This window comes from Phoca vitulina, unplaced genomic scaffold (genome assembly GCF_004348235.1).
Source record: "Phoca vitulina isolate PV1807 unplaced genomic scaffold, GSC_HSeal_1.0 scaffold16, whole genome shotgun sequence".
Classification (NCBI taxonomy): domain Eukaryota; kingdom Metazoa; phylum Chordata; class Mammalia; order Carnivora; family Phocidae; genus Phoca; species Phoca vitulina.
Genome location: NW_022589719.1, coordinates 26,498,151 through 26,516,245, shown reverse-complemented (window position 1 = coordinate 26,516,245; position 18,095 = coordinate 26,498,151). Strand labels below are relative to the sequence as shown.

The 18,095-nt window shown below is 44.7% G+C and overlaps 2 protein-coding genes across 2 annotated transcripts; one reads left to right on the top strand and one right to left on the bottom strand.

Moving 5' to 3' along the window:
* Positions 1 to 392: 392 nt before the first annotated feature.
* LOC116638669 (olfactory receptor 1S1-like) lies at positions 393 to 4,341 on the top strand. Its single transcript, XM_032414767.1, is given in 4 exon segments — positions 393 to 459; positions 3,003 to 3,016; positions 3,323 to 3,722; positions 3,725 to 4,341. Coding segments are annotated over 4 exon segments (1,098 nt in total).
* An 8,868-nt stretch (positions 4,342 to 13,209) lies between these two features.
* On the bottom strand, positions 13,210 to 14,152 carry LOC116638938 (olfactory receptor 9Q2-like). Its single transcript, XM_032415109.1, is given in 2 exon segments — positions 13,210 to 13,891; positions 13,893 to 14,152. Coding segments are annotated over 2 exon segments (942 nt in total).
* Positions 14,153 to 18,095: the final 3,943 nt, after the last annotated feature.

The following is an 18,095-nucleotide window of genomic DNA, read 5'->3' as shown; positions in this document are numbered from 1 at the left end:
CTTGCCCCAAGACTTCATTGCAGTTTCAACCTCTCCAGGAGTGGAATTTTAAAGCCATCAATCTGGAATTTTCGGATCAGCCCCAGTGAGGTAATCCATCAGGTGGGTTCTCTCTCCCGTGAGAAGATGAGGTGATCTGCATGACAAGAACTCCAGCCCTTCCTCCTAAGGGAAGATGACCTTGCCTGAAACAGTCCTTTTCTTTTATTAATAATTTCCTTGTCCCTCCCTACTTCTTATAAAAACCTTCTATTTTGTACAGCTCCTCAGAACTCTCCTCTACTTGCTAGTGGGTTGGCACCCAATTCATGAATCACCTAATAAAACCAATTAGATTTTCAAATTTACTTGGTTGAATTTTGTTTTTTAACACCATGAAGGGCCTAGTCGGTATGACCAGAAGTTCAGAAGAGTCAAGTCCCCATGGTCGACAGGAAGCAAGAGATGAGAAAGAACAAGGTACAAGGGCATCCCTTCCTCTTCTCCCTGAACTCCTGGCTGTGGGGTCTCCTTGCTAAGTGATCTTGGCCCCTTCATGCTGTGTGCAATTTCCCTGAGGTAAAGCATTTCACCACGTTGTTTGCATCTAGCCTGGCCTCCTTCCCTCTGATGTCTTCATTTCCCTGGGGAGGTATCTTCCAAACAGAAAGTCAAGATCTAAATTCTTGCTTCTGGGTCTGCTTTCTAGAAGACCCATGCTGAGATAGTAGTCTTTGTCGTTTCAGGCTGGTTTAACAAAATATCATAAACTGGAGGCTTATACACAACAGACCTTTATTTCTCACCCTTCTAGAGGCTGGAAGTCCCCCACCTTGAGATGAAGGTGTGGGCAGATTCTTTGTCTGGTGAGAGCCCACTTCTTAGCTCTTCGATGGCTGTCTTCTCCCTGTGTTCTCGCATGGCCGAAGGGGAGAGGGGGCTCTCTGGGGTTTCTGTTCTGAGGGCGCTAATCTCATTCATGAGGGCTCCCTCATGACCTAATCACCTCCCAAAGACACCCCCACCTCCTAATACCACCACCCTGGGGGTCAGGTCTCAATGTACGAATCTGACCAGTAGTAGAAGAAGGAACTCATAAATATGCCTCGTGGACAAGGTGCAGAGACAAGCATTATGGTTCTGCCCACATTTCCTACCTAGCTATGACCAGATAGATAGATGGATAATAGAATAGCTTGCCTTCTCTATCTTCTCCATTACCCAGTTATTTTAAATATTAGTCGTGAATAACTACATTTAGTTTATAGGTTAAATTGTTTCCTGTTGAGGAGAGCGTGAATGTTCCTGGTTTAGATAAGAAATACCTGCACTATAGTATGAGGCACATGTAAGCATTAGAAGAGATGTATTGATTTAGGCTGTGTCTCTGTCTAGATATATATATAGCATCCCTTGCTCCTGCCCATTTCAGGATCTGTTTTTCCTGCCTTCCTAGTATATCTGTGAACCACCCCAAATCATGTCATCGGTATATGTCTTTTCATATTAAAACCCAGAGTTTATTTCATTCATTTGCAGCTCAGAGCCCTGAGTGTTAAATCCCTGGATCCTGAGATTCCCTTCCAACACGGACATCCATTCAAGTGGTACAAAGGCCGTAGCCTCTCCCCTTCTGCTATAGATGGCCTCTCTTTGGAATCATAACCCCCTAGTGCAGGAATTTCACCCAATTCTTGAAGTATTTACTAAACGTTCCCCCTGTACTAGGCACTAGAGAGGAAACAGAAGGAACTCAAAATATTTACAGTCTCACTGAAAACATAAGACACACAGCAAACAATTCACTTGCTATGAAGAGCAGCAACCAACTAATTTACCGAGGAAAGCACAAGTGGGAAAAGGCACCCGAAGACAAAGAAACAAAAAAAGCAGAGCTGCCTGTCTATTCCCCATTTACCTCACTGAGGTTGGAATGTGAAAACAACTGTCTGTTTGAGGAAAATACTTCAGGGATATGATCCCAAATGACATCGAAAGAACTCAATGCCCCATGAGAGCCCAGCACCATGACTTGTACTTGGGAAGAGTCTCATTCTGAAAAATACATAAGAGCTGCTCTCGGGCTCCCCCTTCCTACCTTGTCAACAATCCGTTAAGCTGCTGGGTCTAGATGCCAGTAACTTCCTGAGATCTTACCATCCTTCAGAGGTGAGCCTTTTTAGACATTAGCGCGGCTCTTAACCAGCTAGACAAGTGCCTCAGGGACTCAAAACAATTAGTGTGGGACTCCTGGTGGGCGGGAGAGATAGCACAGGAAGGTGAAATTAGAGATTGTCACTCAAAACTACACACATTGCCTATTGCGGTCCTAGTCAAGGCTCAGGTAGCCTGGGGATGTGCAGTGGGAAGGAAGAAGAATGGGAGTGGGTACGGGGACAAGTCTTCAAGTCTGCTGCCATGGATTAGCGGGTGAGTTTTTTGTGGCAGGCATGCAATGTCATGAGACTATTTGGGGTTCTTTCAGAGGCCTCTTTTCTGGGACTGCTGCTCCAGGGCAATGAATTTTCTCCCTGATCTTTTAATGATCCCTCTTTCATGAGAGAGCCACCCATGCCCTCACTGCTATAGCTTTCTCTACCCCCACAGGGGTTGGAGTCCCAACAAGGTGGCCTGAGCCCAACAGCATCCATCACACTTACTTGGCCTGGGAGAAACCCACCTACTCATGCCATGTCGTGGTAAGGGTGCAGAATTACCCCTTCCCCTGCCACAGGGGGCTAATCCAGTGAGCCCCCCACCTTTAGAAGTGGGACACGAACACAAGTCTTTAGGTTCCTATAACCTTTCTCTGTTCACCTAACATCTAGCCACCAACGAAGCAAACGTCTGGTTTCCCTTCCTATACACGTTATCCAAGAGCAGCTTTTCTGATGTCCTCCCCCTAACGGGAGTGGGCAGGAACACCCACACGGCAGTGTATTTCAGTAAACGCTCCCAACTCCTGCTCGTGTCTCCTTCTCAAACACTTCACTCAATGACTCTACCCATTTCTGTCTTCTTAGATTTCAAAATGAAGGTGAATGCTGAGAAAGGTTTTAGGGCCATTTTGTTCATTTTTAAGTAATTCCTTCAGGGGTATCTAAGCATCTTTAGAATATGGAGTACACCTCTCCTATCGTCCTCAGTTTAAGGCATTTAATTACATTTGGAACCAACTATAAACATCACTTTCAGAGTCATGTTCGAATTTAAAATGTGTTCATTGAGAAGTGTCTATTGTGGTGGCTCTGTCTTTCCTTCCTAGGGCATTTCCTGAGTCTCTGCACTGTTGACATAGTTCCTTATTAAGTAATCTTTCTCCACCTCCTTGCAATGGCTCTAGCCAAATAGTACCATACTGGCTTTTCTTGGGGGTGTGAAGACCTTGTGTTCCTTTCTCCAGATCAGCAGAGATAGGCATCAAGGAAATCGAACCACTATCTCTGAGTTCCTCCTTCTGGGACTCTCCAACCAGGCTGAGCAGGAGAAGCTCCTCTTTTTGCTTTTCCTGGGTATGTACCTGGTCACTGTGGTTGGGAATGGGCTCATCATTCTGGCCATCAGCTTGGATTCTTACCTTCACACCCGCATGTATCTCTTCATTGCCAATCTGCCCTTTGCTGATATTTCCTCCATATCCACCTCAGTCCCCAAGATGCTGATGAATATTCAGACCAAGACTCAATCCATCTCCTATGAGAGCTGCATTACACAGATGTACTTTTCTATTGTCTTTGTTGTTATTACAATTTCCTCTTGGGAGTCATGGCCTATGACCGTTTTGTGGCTATCTGCCACCCTCTGAACTATGTGACCATCATGCAACCCAGGCTCTGCGTTTTGCTCACAGTCATTCCGTGGGTCCTCAGTAACACTCTTGCCCTAACACACACCCTTCTGCTCCTCCCACTGCTCTTCTGTGACAGCAACACTCTCCCACACTTCTTCTGCGACTTGGCTCCTCTGCTCAAACTGTCCTGCTCAGACACAAGGATCAATGAACTCGTGTTGTTTTTCCTGGGCTCATCAGTTGTCATCTTCCCCTCTGCCCTCATCCTCTTCTCCTACGTCTGCATTGTCAGGGCTGTCTTGAGAATCTCATCCACAGAGGGAAAGCGGAAAGCCTTCTCTACCTGCGGCTCTCACCTGACAGTTGTATTACTCTTCTACGGGACCATTGTAGGGGTTTACTTCTTCCCCTCATCCACTCACCCCGATGACGGAGGTAAGATTGGTGCAGTGCTATTCACTGTGGTGACACCCATGATGAACCCCTTCATCTATAGCCTGAGGAACAAGGACATGAAAGGTGCCCTAAGAAAGCTCATCAGTAGGAAACGGTTTCTTCCTTTGATGCGCTAGACATCTGAATTCTTTTCATCCCCATAACCAGATGGATGATTCTGCCCAAAGTTCATGGCATAGATGTGATGATTCAGCTTTAGATCTGCCTCCTATTCTAATCTCTGAGAGGTTGGGGCTTTTTCACGTAGCTCTGTCTTGGAAATGAAGCCCTAACCCCCTTGGTAAGTCACAAGCCTAACGCATATCTTGATTCTAATCTATGTTACTACAAACTTGGATGCAAATTGTTTATACCTCAGACAATAACAAGTGTAGACAGTGCCTACAGTCTAGCTTTTACAGCTTACTAATTCATTTATTCAATCTAGATTTCTCTAGGTCAACTTTGCTCAAAATTTGTTTTGCCAAAACTACTATTCAGTGAGATGTTCATAGGAGGGTCCCACGTCCAAATAATTTGGGGCAACTCTGAGCTCAGTGAAGCAAAATGTCTTCACTAGACAACTTCTCAGAGCCTTTGGCATAGTCTAAATCTCCAGGAAGGAAGGTAGTAGGGTATACTCTCAAAACTCAATTCTCAAAATTCAACTTATTCAATCACATGTAACCTAATTCATCACAAAGTAGTTCATGGGACTAGTGTGCAAAACACATTTGGGGAAATGCATTCAATGAAAAATCAGAGATCGTATGTATAGAAGACATGAGTTCTAGCCTTGAATCTTCCCTGAGTTGTTATGAGACTTAAGGCAGGTCAGCTCACTTTCTTCAGCCTATTTTCTCATCTATAAAATAAGGCCTTTAGTTCCAGTTGTTTCTAACTGAGGGTATACATCAGAATTACCTAGAGGAACTTGTTTAAAATGCACTTTCTCAGACTCTGCGGTGCCTTCCCTGCCCGACCAGCTGCAGTGATCTTGGGTTCAGCTTGGCAATTAAATTCACAAGATACACCAAACGTCAAGCTTTAAAAAAGCTTTAAGTAAGGGTAGAGGACAGCCACACAACACACATAATGACATCACAGTATAGGTCTCATGATTCCCAGGCACACCTTCTAAATATCCCAGTCATTCCATATTTGGAATGTGCATGGTCATGAGAGAGAGCACTCAGTGGGTGTGGACCACCTCAGTTCAGGAAAACTTCAGCTCTGGGGTTCCTTAGGCATTATGCCTTGCTTCTTCACAGTCCCCTTAAAGGTATGTGACTACCCCTTTCCTAGTACAGCTGCATCTCAGCAAATGTAAGTTGCTTATCAATTACAGACCCCTCCATAACCAATTTTAACAAACAGATAAAAGTGGTCAAGCAGCTTCGAAGCCATTTTAACAAGGCTGTCCTGCATCTTGGATCCAGCATACACCTAGACAGTTCTAGAACTCATTGCTAGGGGTATTAAACCAAGGGTCAAATCTCAGACTTCCCTGAGGCTGAGAAAGGCTACAAGACAGGTTTTACTGTTTCCTTCCAAACCCCAACCTGCATCTACTAACCCAGACTCCAGCGAAGGAATCAGGCTCTTGTATTCTGGAAACACCCTTCAGGTGACCTAAAGAATTACTGAACTACATGAACTCTGAGTTCTACTCCAGCTCTGGGATTTCTGTGAATCTGGATGCTGACTGATTGATGAAGATGTCTGCTAGAGATGTCTGTCGGACCTCCACCTTAAATATACTCTAGAGCTCCCCAGAAGAGCGTGTTCTTTTTCTCTGTCCAAATCCTTTTTCAAAATATTTTCAGCTCTGGAGCAAACTATTACTAGTTATTTAATCTGATCCGCTAACAATTGCACTGTAGTGTAAGAAGATTTGGTTCTAAATCCTGGCTTTTCAAGATGCTGTGATTCACCTGTATGATCCAAGGAAAATTATTTAATCTATTTAAGCTGTTTGTGGCTAAATGGACATGTACGTCAGGCAACTGCCATAGTTGTTAGTATATCGTAGACCCTTGGGGGGAAAAAAAATTCCTCTTTTTGTGACTGTCCCCTGGCTCCCAACCCCAATCTACCTGCCCTACCAAACTACGTTTATTTGTCCCCAATCTAGTAAGATTCTTTTCTTCTCTAAACTTATAAAAATCCAACCTCTTTAAGAAGAAATATATAATCAGTCACCCGCCTTTCTCTCTGGTATCTCTTAAGCTTTTATGCTTCATTTGAGTCTTCATTATAAATTTAAAATCCACTTGCTTTTATATGAGTTACCAAACTAGCCTCCTAGTCCTCCTTCCTCAAATACCTCAAAATCCACCCAGTTCCACCCACAGCTCCAACATGAATCCTGCTTTCACTATTCCACGGGGAGCAGTAGAGAGTCTTATATTTGTAATCAAGAGACTTGGAGTCTGCAGCTAACTCACTGTGTGACAAGCCATGTTACCAACCCGTTTCTTTTTCTGTAATATAACAATTGGTCTAATATGAACAAAGAAGGTTTTATAACAGCATTATCATGAAAACCCATTTATGTAAAATAGCATATGCAGGAAGAGAGTCAACAGAATATTAACAGTGGTTGTTTCAGATCGTATTTTCCAAAAACAGTCGCAAGAATATTTCCATCCCACATGCTCTTGAAGAACTTTGCCATTTCTTCATCAAGAAGTGGAGTCTGGGGGCGCCTGTGTGGCTCAGTGGGTTAAGTGTCTGCCTTCAACTCAGGTCATGATCCCAGGGTGCTGGGATCGAGCCCCACATCGGGCTCCTTGCTCCGCGGGGAGCTTGCTTCTCCCTCTCCCTCTGCCTGCCGCTCTCCCTGCTTGTGTTCTCTCTCATTCTGTCAAATAAATAAATAAGATCTTTAAAAAAAAAAAAGAGAGATGGAGTCTGTGTCCCTCTCTTTGAACCTGGAGGGCTATGGGGTTGCTTTGGCTAATAGAGTACCCACAAGTGGTGCTGATGATTTCCAAGACTCTTAGAAAAGCCAGTAGAGCCCCCGCCTGGCACCTTCTTGGGACATGCACCTCTGGAGCCCTGAATTCCCCTGTAAAAAGTCCCGCTACTCTGAAGCCACCATGCTGGAGAGGCCATGTGGAGAGGCCACAGAGAGTCAGAGAGAGATGCCCGAGGAGCTCTAACTGTTCCAGCCTTTGAGTCTCTGGGTCGCTTCTGTCAGTCTCCACCATGGGAGTAAGAGAACATTCAGCTGATCCAGTGTCAGCTCGGGCTGTCAGCACTAGAGACCCCAAGTGAAAACTGCCTGGCTGAGTCCTGTCAACTCCTGGAACTGTGAGAGGTAACAATAAAATCCCTGGGCTTGTTTTACAAGTCCCTACATTTTGGGCTGGTTTGTTCTACAACACAATGTAACCCAAATAGTGTTTTTATTTCATAAAATGAAGGGATTTATGTAATGCTCTGTTACTGTTTTAACTGTTTTTCAGTGACTGTCATTTTAGGAAGAAAAATATTTTTTTATTTTAAGGAAGATAAACTATCTTGCCTATTACACCATCATGCTTAACATGGTTCCAGAATCTTCTCAGTTACGTAAACATCCATTGGGCAGGTCTGTAATTTTCTCTCTTTATTCTGGTTTCATCCAGGCCATATGTGATAGAATAAGAACCAGCAGGATTAGATCCAGGTCATTTGGTTTGAATTGGTCATCATCCCTGTGGGCTGGTTCTCCATGACCTCCAGCTCCTAGGTTCCAAAGGAGACCGTATCCATTCTAAGACACAGCTCCATCCTCAGTGAGTAACGGGGAAGCTGATTTAGCTAGAGATGGACTTGTATGCAAGTTGGGAGTTTACTTGAGGAAGTGAATTAGGGTTAAGTTTAAGACACAAAAGACTATCGATTAAGAAAATAGAGAACCGCAAACTTTTATGAGAGCCCTGACAAGCTTTCACAGAGGAGAGGCATACATCTGGACCTGGATATTGAATTCCCCTAAAGGATTCTTGTATTTGTCATCTCAACAAATATCTACGGTAAACCTTCTATTTACCAGGCTCTGAGTCCGGCTCTGGGACTAAAAGGATGGATAATTCATGGTCCGTGCCTTCAGTGTCCTCACAAACCAGAGGAACTGACACAAAAACAATTTTAAGTGATTTGTAAGACTGGATAACAAAGACAATATTTAGTCAATAATTGATGTCATTAGCCTTAGAATACATAAAGATTTTGTGCAAAGCACAGTCAACTGAACTTTATGCTATTCTTGTGCCTTTGTGTTAGCCATGCCTGAGAAGAGCCTACCTGTGGCCTTAAGAATAAAATAACAGAAACCCCTGCCATCTAAGTGTAGGTAACACAAATGCAACAGAAACACCTAGAAAAATAAACTGAAAAAAAAGCCACACATTGGGTAGGCATGGCTTGTAAAACCTAATATATAAAGTGTCTGCAAATATGCATTAATTTATCAAATATTTTTTTGAGTACCTAGTGAGAGTCAAAAAGAAAATAGGACAGGGGCGCCTGGGTGGCTCAGTTGGTTAAGCGACTGCCTTCGGCTCAGGTCATGATCCTGGAGTCCCGGGATCGAGTCCTGCATCGGGCTCCCTGCTGGGCAGGGAGTCTGCTTCTCCCTCTGACCCTCCCCCCTCTCATGCTCTCTCTCTCTATCTCATTCTCGCTCAAATAAATAAATAAAATCTTTAAAAAAAAAAAGAAAGAAAATAGGACAGCGCCCTTGCTTTCCTGGCTTCTCCTTCACACAGAAGGAGACAGACAAGGAATGTATGAATAAATAAAAAATGGCCATAATCTGAGCTCTCAAGAAGGCCTGTGATAAGCAATGGAGAGGCGTCAGAGGATATGGTGACCCGGCATGGACTAGCTATTTGAGGTGGAGAGGTGCAGGAGTCTCAGAAGGCCTTTCTTGGATATTTGAGCAGAGAACTGACTAAGAGAGTGAGCCATGAGAAGATCTGGGTAAACACAGTCCAGGAAAAGGGAAGAACAGGTGAAAGATGTCTCTGCAGGAACAGGGGGGCGCCCTCACGGAGCAGTGAGCCGGGGCGGCGGGGACTACGGAGAATGAGGGAAGTAAATATAGTCCTCTTGGTAGCTCGGGACCCAACCTGGCTGAATCTTTCTGCCCATGGCGAAGACTTTGAATTTTATTTAAATACTCTCAGTGTTTGAACCATGGAACTGGGTGAAACTGCCGAGGGGTGACTAGAAAGAGAGAGAAAGACCTATGACCAAGCCCTGCATGACTCGAACATTTAGAAGTAAGGACCCAGCACAGAAGTCAAGGAGCTGGAGCAGGGACATAGGAAACCAGAATAAAGTACTGTCAGGAAGACCAAGGAAGAAAGTGAAAATTCTTCCAAGAAAAAAGAGGGATCAGCTGTTTCAAATACCACAGGAGCCAAACCATCAGCCCTTCGATCTTCCTTTGTGATCTGCTCTCATCACCCCGGGGGCAAACATCATCCCCAGCAACCTCTCCACCAGTCCTGCATCCTTAGAGCCCGATCCGCATGGAAACTGCCTCCGGCAGAACATGTTTCCCGGAAGATGAAAACATCTCAGATTTCTTCTTTGCTCCATTTTCCTTCCATTGCTTATGCTCTCTCTAATCTCCTTTTAATAGAGGAACTTTGATGACTCAGAAATACTCCCTCCTTTTAAAACTAGCATAAGGCTTTAGGCAATACCATCTGTGATCTTTTTAACCAACCAAGAATGTGCAGGAACATCTTCTGCCTTTTTTTTTTTTTCTGATAATAAAAGCAATACTATACTGTAACCAAGTACAGTTTATCCTAAAAATACAAGAACTGTCTAACCTTCCAAAAGCAATCAATATAATCTACCCTATTAATAAGCACAAAATAAAACTATATGATCATCCTAGTGGATACAGAAAAATCTGACAAAATAAAAAATCCATTCCTGATTTAAAAAAAAGAAACAACTCTCAACAAACTAGGAATCAAAGGGAACTCCCTTAAACTGATAAAGGGCATCTGTGAAAAACCTACAGAGTGACTGGTGAAAGACTGACACGTTTCCGCTATGATCAAGAGCAGGCAGGCACCTGGGTGGCTCAGTCGGTTAAGCGTCTGCCTTTGGCTCAGGTCATGATCCCGGGGTCTTGGGACCAAGTCCCTCATCGGGTTCCCTGCTCCCTCTGCCTGCTTCTCCCCCTGCTCATGTGCACTCTCTCTCTCTCTCAAAAATAAATAAACCATCTTTAAAAAAAAAAAAACAGGACAGGAACGTACAATCTCATTACTTCTATTCAACATTGTATTGGAAAGGAAGTGAGGCAGGCAGAGAAAGACAAATACCATAGGATCTCACTTGTATGTGGAATCTAAAAAAACCAAACTCACAGGAACAGAGGTCAGATTTGACAGATGATAGATAGATAGATAGATGATAGATAGATAAAACAAAATAATTAAATCTATATTAAATGTTACTAAACGATAAGAAATAACAATGAATCAGTGTTTGGAAAGGAATCTTGACTTCTTAGGCAATCACTGAAGATCGAAAAGGAAAACATGAAGGCAAGGTTGGTGACTACTTGGAGACACCGTACTGATGAACTACTTACTGGAGGACGCAACAGAAACCCAGACGCTTCTGAAATGATTTGCATCCGAGAATTGGAGCCTGGGAGGGAAAGAAGGGAGGATGCCCAAGGGGGATGTGATTTGCGAGCATACCCTTTGGAGTGAGAGAGACTTGGGATCAGGTACTCCCTTGTCGGCCACTCTCTTGCTGCAGAATTTGAACAAGTTCTATCACCTGTTTGGGTTTTATATCTTCCTTTTGCTTAACGAGATCAATCAGAATGACTTTCCATTCAACTTGATAGGACTAAAGTAAATCATTCACATAAAGCTTTTAGCATCATGCCTAGCATTAATTTAAGTGTGTATTTAAGTGTATGTGCCTTTAAGAGGCAAGTTAAAAAATTTTAGTGAACTCCACTTCTGGAGTTGTCTGAACCCAAGGCTAATCTCAGCCCAGGAGAGACTGTTCCAGATCGCGCTGAAATGAAGAGGCCCGCAGATGCCCACTGGGCTGTGAACCCTGGGACAATCACCGTAATCACACTAATTAATGTTTATAGAACTTCACCCAGCACCTTCCCATTGCCTCATATACTGAGTTGCAGTGAGAATAACCGTGATACACATAAAACCTGGCCCAGAGTAAACGCTCGGTAAGTTTTGTTTAACAGTTGCGAAAGCCGACTGACAGGCCCTCACTAATCCGAAGCCATAGGCTAAGAAGTGAAAGTCCGGACGCTTTGGTGCCAAACCCCGAGCTCTTCTGCAACACAATGCTTCTGTTCCTTGCCACAGAAGCTGATGTGTCAGAGGAACATTTGCATGGCAGTTAATATTTGAAAAACGGCCCCCAAGATGCACTCTGTGGAGTTGCTTTACCCCACTCTAAGTGATTTGTGAAAAAACATGAACAAAGACTGATGTGTAAACTCAAATCTCTTGGCTCCCAGGGGAATTCCCGCCCCCCCATATCTTTTCCTAAACATGCCCACCCAACTCTTTTCTAAAAGTTTTGTCCTAGGGCGCCTGGGTGGCTCAGTCATTAAGCATCTGCCTTCGGCTCAGGTCATGATCTCAGGGTCCTGGGATCGAGCCCCGCATCGGGCTCCCTGCTCCGAGGGAAGCCTGCTTCTCCCTCTCCCACTCCCCCTGCTTGTGTTCCCTCTCTCGCTGTGTCTCTCACTGTCAAATAAATAAAATCTTTAAAAAAATAAAAGTTTTGTCCTATCGGTCCTTACAATGGAAATTCCTAAAGCTCAGAAGCTGCCATTTATTTAACCTACACACCTCATTTGCTCACACACAATTACTGGTGCGCACACACATATACACACACAGACTCCTGTTGTCACATCACTCAATACTAGCACATCAGGGCTATAAAATAAATGGGACAACTGCCTGCGACCTCTACAGATTGGACTTTTATCTTTTCTTCTCCAGATAAAAGGAAAAATAAATGTGCAACAACAATAAATTCCAGATTGAGTGACTGAATAGAATGGGCAAGAGATCATAGCAGCAGACTGTGTGTATGGCAATTAAGAGCTCAGGCTCCACTGGGGTGGAAGCCCCGCTCGACCACTTACTTGCTGCCCTTGGGAAAATTGCTCAGCCTCTCTGAATCTCTGGTGCCTCATCTCCCTACAAAGCAGGGGTAATCCTGGAACACGCCTCCCCGTGTTGTGGTGAGAGATAAATCAGATCATTCCTATAGCACACATCACAATTCCTGGAAGTTGATAACTGTCTGATGAATGTTAGTTACTGTCTATAATTTATTATTACTATTAGCCAAAAACCACAGAAACAGTAAGAAGGAAACAATGAAAGGATAAATGACGGGATTTGGAAAATCCCTTTGGATCAAAACAGTAGTGGCATTTGTAGATAACTTTTGGATTTTCCAAATATTTTTACTTCACCCATCAAGTACGTGTTGTGCGAGGCAATGTACAGCATTCAACAGATATTAGCAAATAAGACAGACATGGTCCCTGCTCATTCATGCATTGGATCCTCAAAAATCTAGTCCTATAAATAGGTAAACCAACTTGGCAGATAAAAAAACAAACAAACAAACAAAAAACTGAGGACTGAGGAAGTTGGAACATAAGGTAGACCCTGGAACCTGAGATTAATGTATTTATTCAACAAACACTTAATTGGGTGCTGGGCTAGGCCCTGAACACACAGAAATGACTGTCACAGATAAGAATGCTTTGTCTCATGTACTTTACTTTCTAGTTGTGAGATTTAGAACATCAGATGGTGACAAGTATTACACAGAATAATAAATCAGAAAGTGGAGGTGGGAAGTTCGGGTGCAATTTTAAGTAGGTTGCCTGGGAAAGTCTCCCCAAGTAGGTGATATCTGAGGATACACAGAGAGGACGGAGACACTAAGGAAAGACGTATTTGGTAAAAGTCCATCTAGGGCCTTCCAGAAGACTTTGACCTGTGCAGGGTTTTCATAAGCGCCTCCTTTACTTCCTTATTCCTCAGGCTATAGATGAAGGGGTTCAGCATGGGGGTCACCACCACGTAGAGCACGGACACCACTCGGTCTTCCTCCAAGGACTGGCCGGAGTTATCTCTGAGGTACATGAAGATGAGGGTGCCGAAGAAGAGGGACACAGCCGTGAGGTGGGAGGCGCACGTGGAGAAGGTCTTGGCCCGGCCCCCTGCGGAGCGGATCTGCAGGATGGCCCTGATGATAAACAGGTAGGACACCAAGATCACCAATACGCAAACAGGCATGACGAAGACGGCAAACACAATGATGACCACCTCCTGGGTGTAGCTGTCCCCACAGGTCAGCTTTAACAGAGGGGGGAGGTCACAGAAAATAAAGTCGATCTCACTGTCCCCACAGAAGGAGAGGGTGAAGGCTGTGACCGTGCGAACAAAGGCGCTGGAGAGACCAGCGCCGTAAGCCCCGGCCACCAAGCCCCAGCGGGCCTTCTCGGTCACGATGGTGACAAAGAGCAGGGGCCGGCACACGGCCACGTAGCGGTCATAGGCCATGAGGGCCAGGAGGTAGCAGTCGATGGAGCCGAAGAAGGTGCAGAGGAAGAACTGCGCGGCGCAGCGGGTGTAGGACAGCGCGGCCCCGCTCCAGCAGCATGACCCGCAGTTGCAGCACGGCGGCCGACGAGTAGCACATGTCCACGAAGGAGAGGTGGCCGAGGAAGAAGTACATCGGGGTGTGCAGCCGGCCATCCACGCGGATCAGGAGGACCATTCCCGCGTTCCCCAGCAAAGTGAGGAGATAGAAGCTCAAAAACACCAGGAAGAGAGGAAGCCCCCACTCGGGATGCTCGCTGAACGCAGTGAGGAAGAACTCGGTCACTACGGTGCCATTCCTCCCGGCCATGCGTCCGGCTCGTCGCCGGCGCGCGCTGCCAGGAGCCCGGTGCGGGGGTCCTGAAGACAAGTGCAAGTCGTTTCAAGTAAGAAAGCTTTAACTAGGGTGTCTGAGGGGAGGCACAGGACTTGAACAAATATTGCAGGCTAAGTGGAAATGGACAAATGCAGAGCTCACTGTAAGATCAGATAAAAGGTGGGGCACCTGGTGGCTCCGTGGGTTAGGCATTCAGCTCTCGATTTCAGCTCAAGTCATGATCTCAGCTGCAGGAGATGAGCCCGGCACCCTCTCTGCACTGGGGGGTGGAGTCTGCTCTAGATTCTCTAGCGCCCTCTGCCCCTCCCCCACCTCTCTTAAAAAAAAAAAAGATAAAAAGTGATGAATGCGTCTATTATACTAAGAATGGACAGCAAGTGATTCTCTGACTTACAAATCAGCTGTTATATTTGCATCTCTGTCCCCAATTAGCTGTTTGATCTTACACAAGGCACTTAACCTCTCTGAACCTCAATTTCCTCTTCTGCCAGAGGGGCATCATAATATCTGCCCTACTTACCAGATAAGGCTAATGCATAGATTAAAACAGATGCAAAAGTGCATTAGAAAGCTAAAAACACTCCATGCATATACGGTGGCTATTTAAAATTTTAAATCAGGGGCGCCTGGGTGGCTCAGTCGTTAAGCGTCTGCCTTTGGCTCAGGTCGTGATACCAGGGTCCTGGGATCGAGCCCCACATCAGGCTCCCTGCACCGCGGGGAAGCCTGCTTCTCCCTCTCCTACTCCCCCTGCTTGTGTTCCCTCTCTTGCTTTGTCTCTCTCTGTCAAATAAATAAATAAAATCTTTAAAAAAAATAAATAAAATTTTAAATCAATGTTTTAAGGAAGGAAAATTTATATTCTACGAACAAAGGAGCATGAACCAAAAAAAAAAAAGCCCATTAGCAATCAGCAATAGGCTCTGCTTGTAGGAATATTTTTATTCTCAATCTAAAAACAGGCACGTTTAACAAATAGCAATTATCCTAATTAGAGTTGGCTGGCTTATTAAGGGTTTTTCGTTTGTTGTTTTTTGTAAGTACTAGCAATAACCCTGGAATCAAAACAACAATCATAAGCTCCTTTCAGCACCTAACAAAACTCAATAAGCACTGTTTGGTTGTTCTCATTGTCTTGGAAAACAGCAGTAGTTTAATAATAGACAGCATCCAAATTTGAAAGCAGAAATATTTCGGCAGTCTGGTGTCTTAAGTGCTGTTGGAGGAATCTTGGCTAATGGATTTGGAGACCTTATTGGGTTCTAAAACAGGGATGTAAAGGAGAACTTTGATTCCATTTGATTACCTGATGCACCAGCAGCCAGGCCAATATCCAGCAGACCCATTAGGGAAAATAACAAAGAAAAGAAATTAGATCTGGAAGCCAGGGGCTGGGCACGGACCACCCTCACCTGAATCTCTCTTTGCTAGTGCCTTCCTCCTTCGTGTAGTGTTTCCTCTGCTGGCAACCTGCCGATCCAGAGGAGACCTGTGTTCTAGTTCGCCCATGAAAGATGTGTGACCCTAGGCAAGTCCCTTTTCCTCTCTGGACTTCAATTACCTTGTCTTTGTTCCCTTTCAATAAACAACAATACAGCATGAGTCCATAATCATCACAACCTGGGTGAGGTGAGGTGGCTTCCAGACATAGAGGTCCCTCTCTTTCTTCTCACCTTTGACAAAATAATAAATCCCTGACTCTAGAGCTTCCTGGGACTCTGTCAGACTCAGACAGCATAGCAGGGCTAGGGGACCAGCCTGAGCTTCGGATCCAGCACTAGACCTTGCTGGTGGGGATTCCTATATTCACCGCCCCAGCATCATGCCTGAATTGGTCCCTGAGGGGAGCCTCCAGGGAGAGGCAATTTATCTTCATGTGACTTCTAACAAGGTGTCTAATATCTTTGAGGATTTCTTTCTAATTTCCAGCTCCAAAAGCTCCATCTCACATCCTGCTGTCTCTCAACAGCAGCTGATGGGGCTGGCTCCTGGTCTTGCCTCATTCCTGCCTTGTGCCAAAAGGAATGTGCTTTTTTTGAAGGTTTCCTGTATCTCAGTTGGGAATTTTGTCAAGGGTTTTGCCCACTGCCACTCTAGCCAACTCTGACCTGATCCCAAAAGGAGACTGTTTGGTAAGCACAAGCTTTTGCTCCCCATCGCCAAGATACACTGGAATTGCTGACTCCGATAGTTCACCATTTGGCAGAAACAGAATTGTGCAAATGGGGTCATGAGACAAATTGCCAGAGAGGCAGGTGTGCATGAGTTCTGAACAGACTTCTACCAGGCAAACTGAGCAAATTCTTTATGGTGATCGATCCCTCCTCCAGAGAACTAGTTCTCAAACTGGTTCTCCTGATGCATAAGAATTGCCCAGGGAATTTATTTAAAACATGAATACTATCATCCCACCTCCATAAAATCTGATACACTGTCTCTGCTGTGGGGCACAGACGTCTACCTTGTTAACAGGCATCCCAGGTGGTTCCAGGGAAGAAAATAGGTTTACTGTTCTCACAAGTTTGAAAATCACTACACACTGTATCTTCCATGTGGGAAATCATATTGCAGAGCAGCGTATTAAATGATCCATGAGTTCCTATAATTATGAAACCTTGCCAACGAGGGGCACTGGGGTGGCTCATTCGGTTAAGCGTTGGACTCTTGGTTTGGGCTCAGGTCATGGTCTTGTGGGTCATGGGATTGGCACAGCGTTGGGCTCTGTGCTCCGCGGGGAGTCTGCTTGTCCCCCTCCCTCTGCCCCTCCCCCTGTGCTCACACATGCATTCTCTTTCTCTCTGAAATGAATAAATAAATCTTAAAAAAAAAAAAAAAAGAAAAGAAACCTTGCGAACATTCTTAACCCACCATTTCCCAAAAATATTTGACCACGGAACCTCTTTTTCACTGAGAGCAGATTAGCATCCTGCAGAATTCGAGTTCCCAGGGATGGATGCGCCTTAGGCAGCACACCTCGTAAAAAAGCTCAGCAGTTGACCAAATGCCAAACAGCAACGCCATAATCATTCCAAGAAAAGTCATCTCCTGATGACTCATCATCTTGAAATCTGGCTCCTTTAAGTCTCTGAAGACTGGCTGCCCCAAGAGCAATGGCTCCTACTGTGAAAGGCATTGGAAGGGGGTCAGGTGGGGGGAAAAGCATCCCTCCAGACAGATCCCTCGGGAGCTTTTTAAGAAAGACTTCTCCTTCAGATCTGAAGAGGGTCAGTGGCTGAGCTCCTACAGTTCTGCTTCAGAAATAACAGTGACTCCACCTCACTATTTCCCCAGGAGAAATAGGCTGCCAAGACCATCAGAACCCTACTTTCAGGAAGCTATGGTAGAATTTTAAACCACCATCAGATAATTAGTAAGATAATTCAGTCATATGAGGCCAGCCCCAGAAAGAAAGCAGAATGGACCTCAAAGAGTATAGACCAAAATCTCACATTTGTCAATATTGGGGTCTATACAATACAGTAAAGGAAGATTAGAGGTCTGTTGCTGAGAACTGCAGATCTGACCAACTTTGTCTCCCAGTTTAGAGATTCAGGGCTTGGTGGCAGCTGAGCCAAAATGTGAAAGGGAAATCCAATAAAATAATAATAGCAAAGACCACGTAAGCGGCTTACCAAATGCCAGTTGACTCTTCTAAAATGATAGAAGAAGATGATGATGATAGATAGGTAGGTAGGTAGATAGATAGATAGATGATAGATAGATAGATAGAGGTATTAGCTAATTAAATCAATGCAACAACCCTGTGAGTTAGGTACTGTTATTATCCCAATTTTAAGGGGGTAAAAACATGTGGGACAGACAGTTGAAGTGGATCACCAATAGTGCCAAAGTGAGGGGCAGAACCAGGGTTTGAACCTAAGCAGTCTGGCTCCAGAATGCACACTCTTAACTCCCA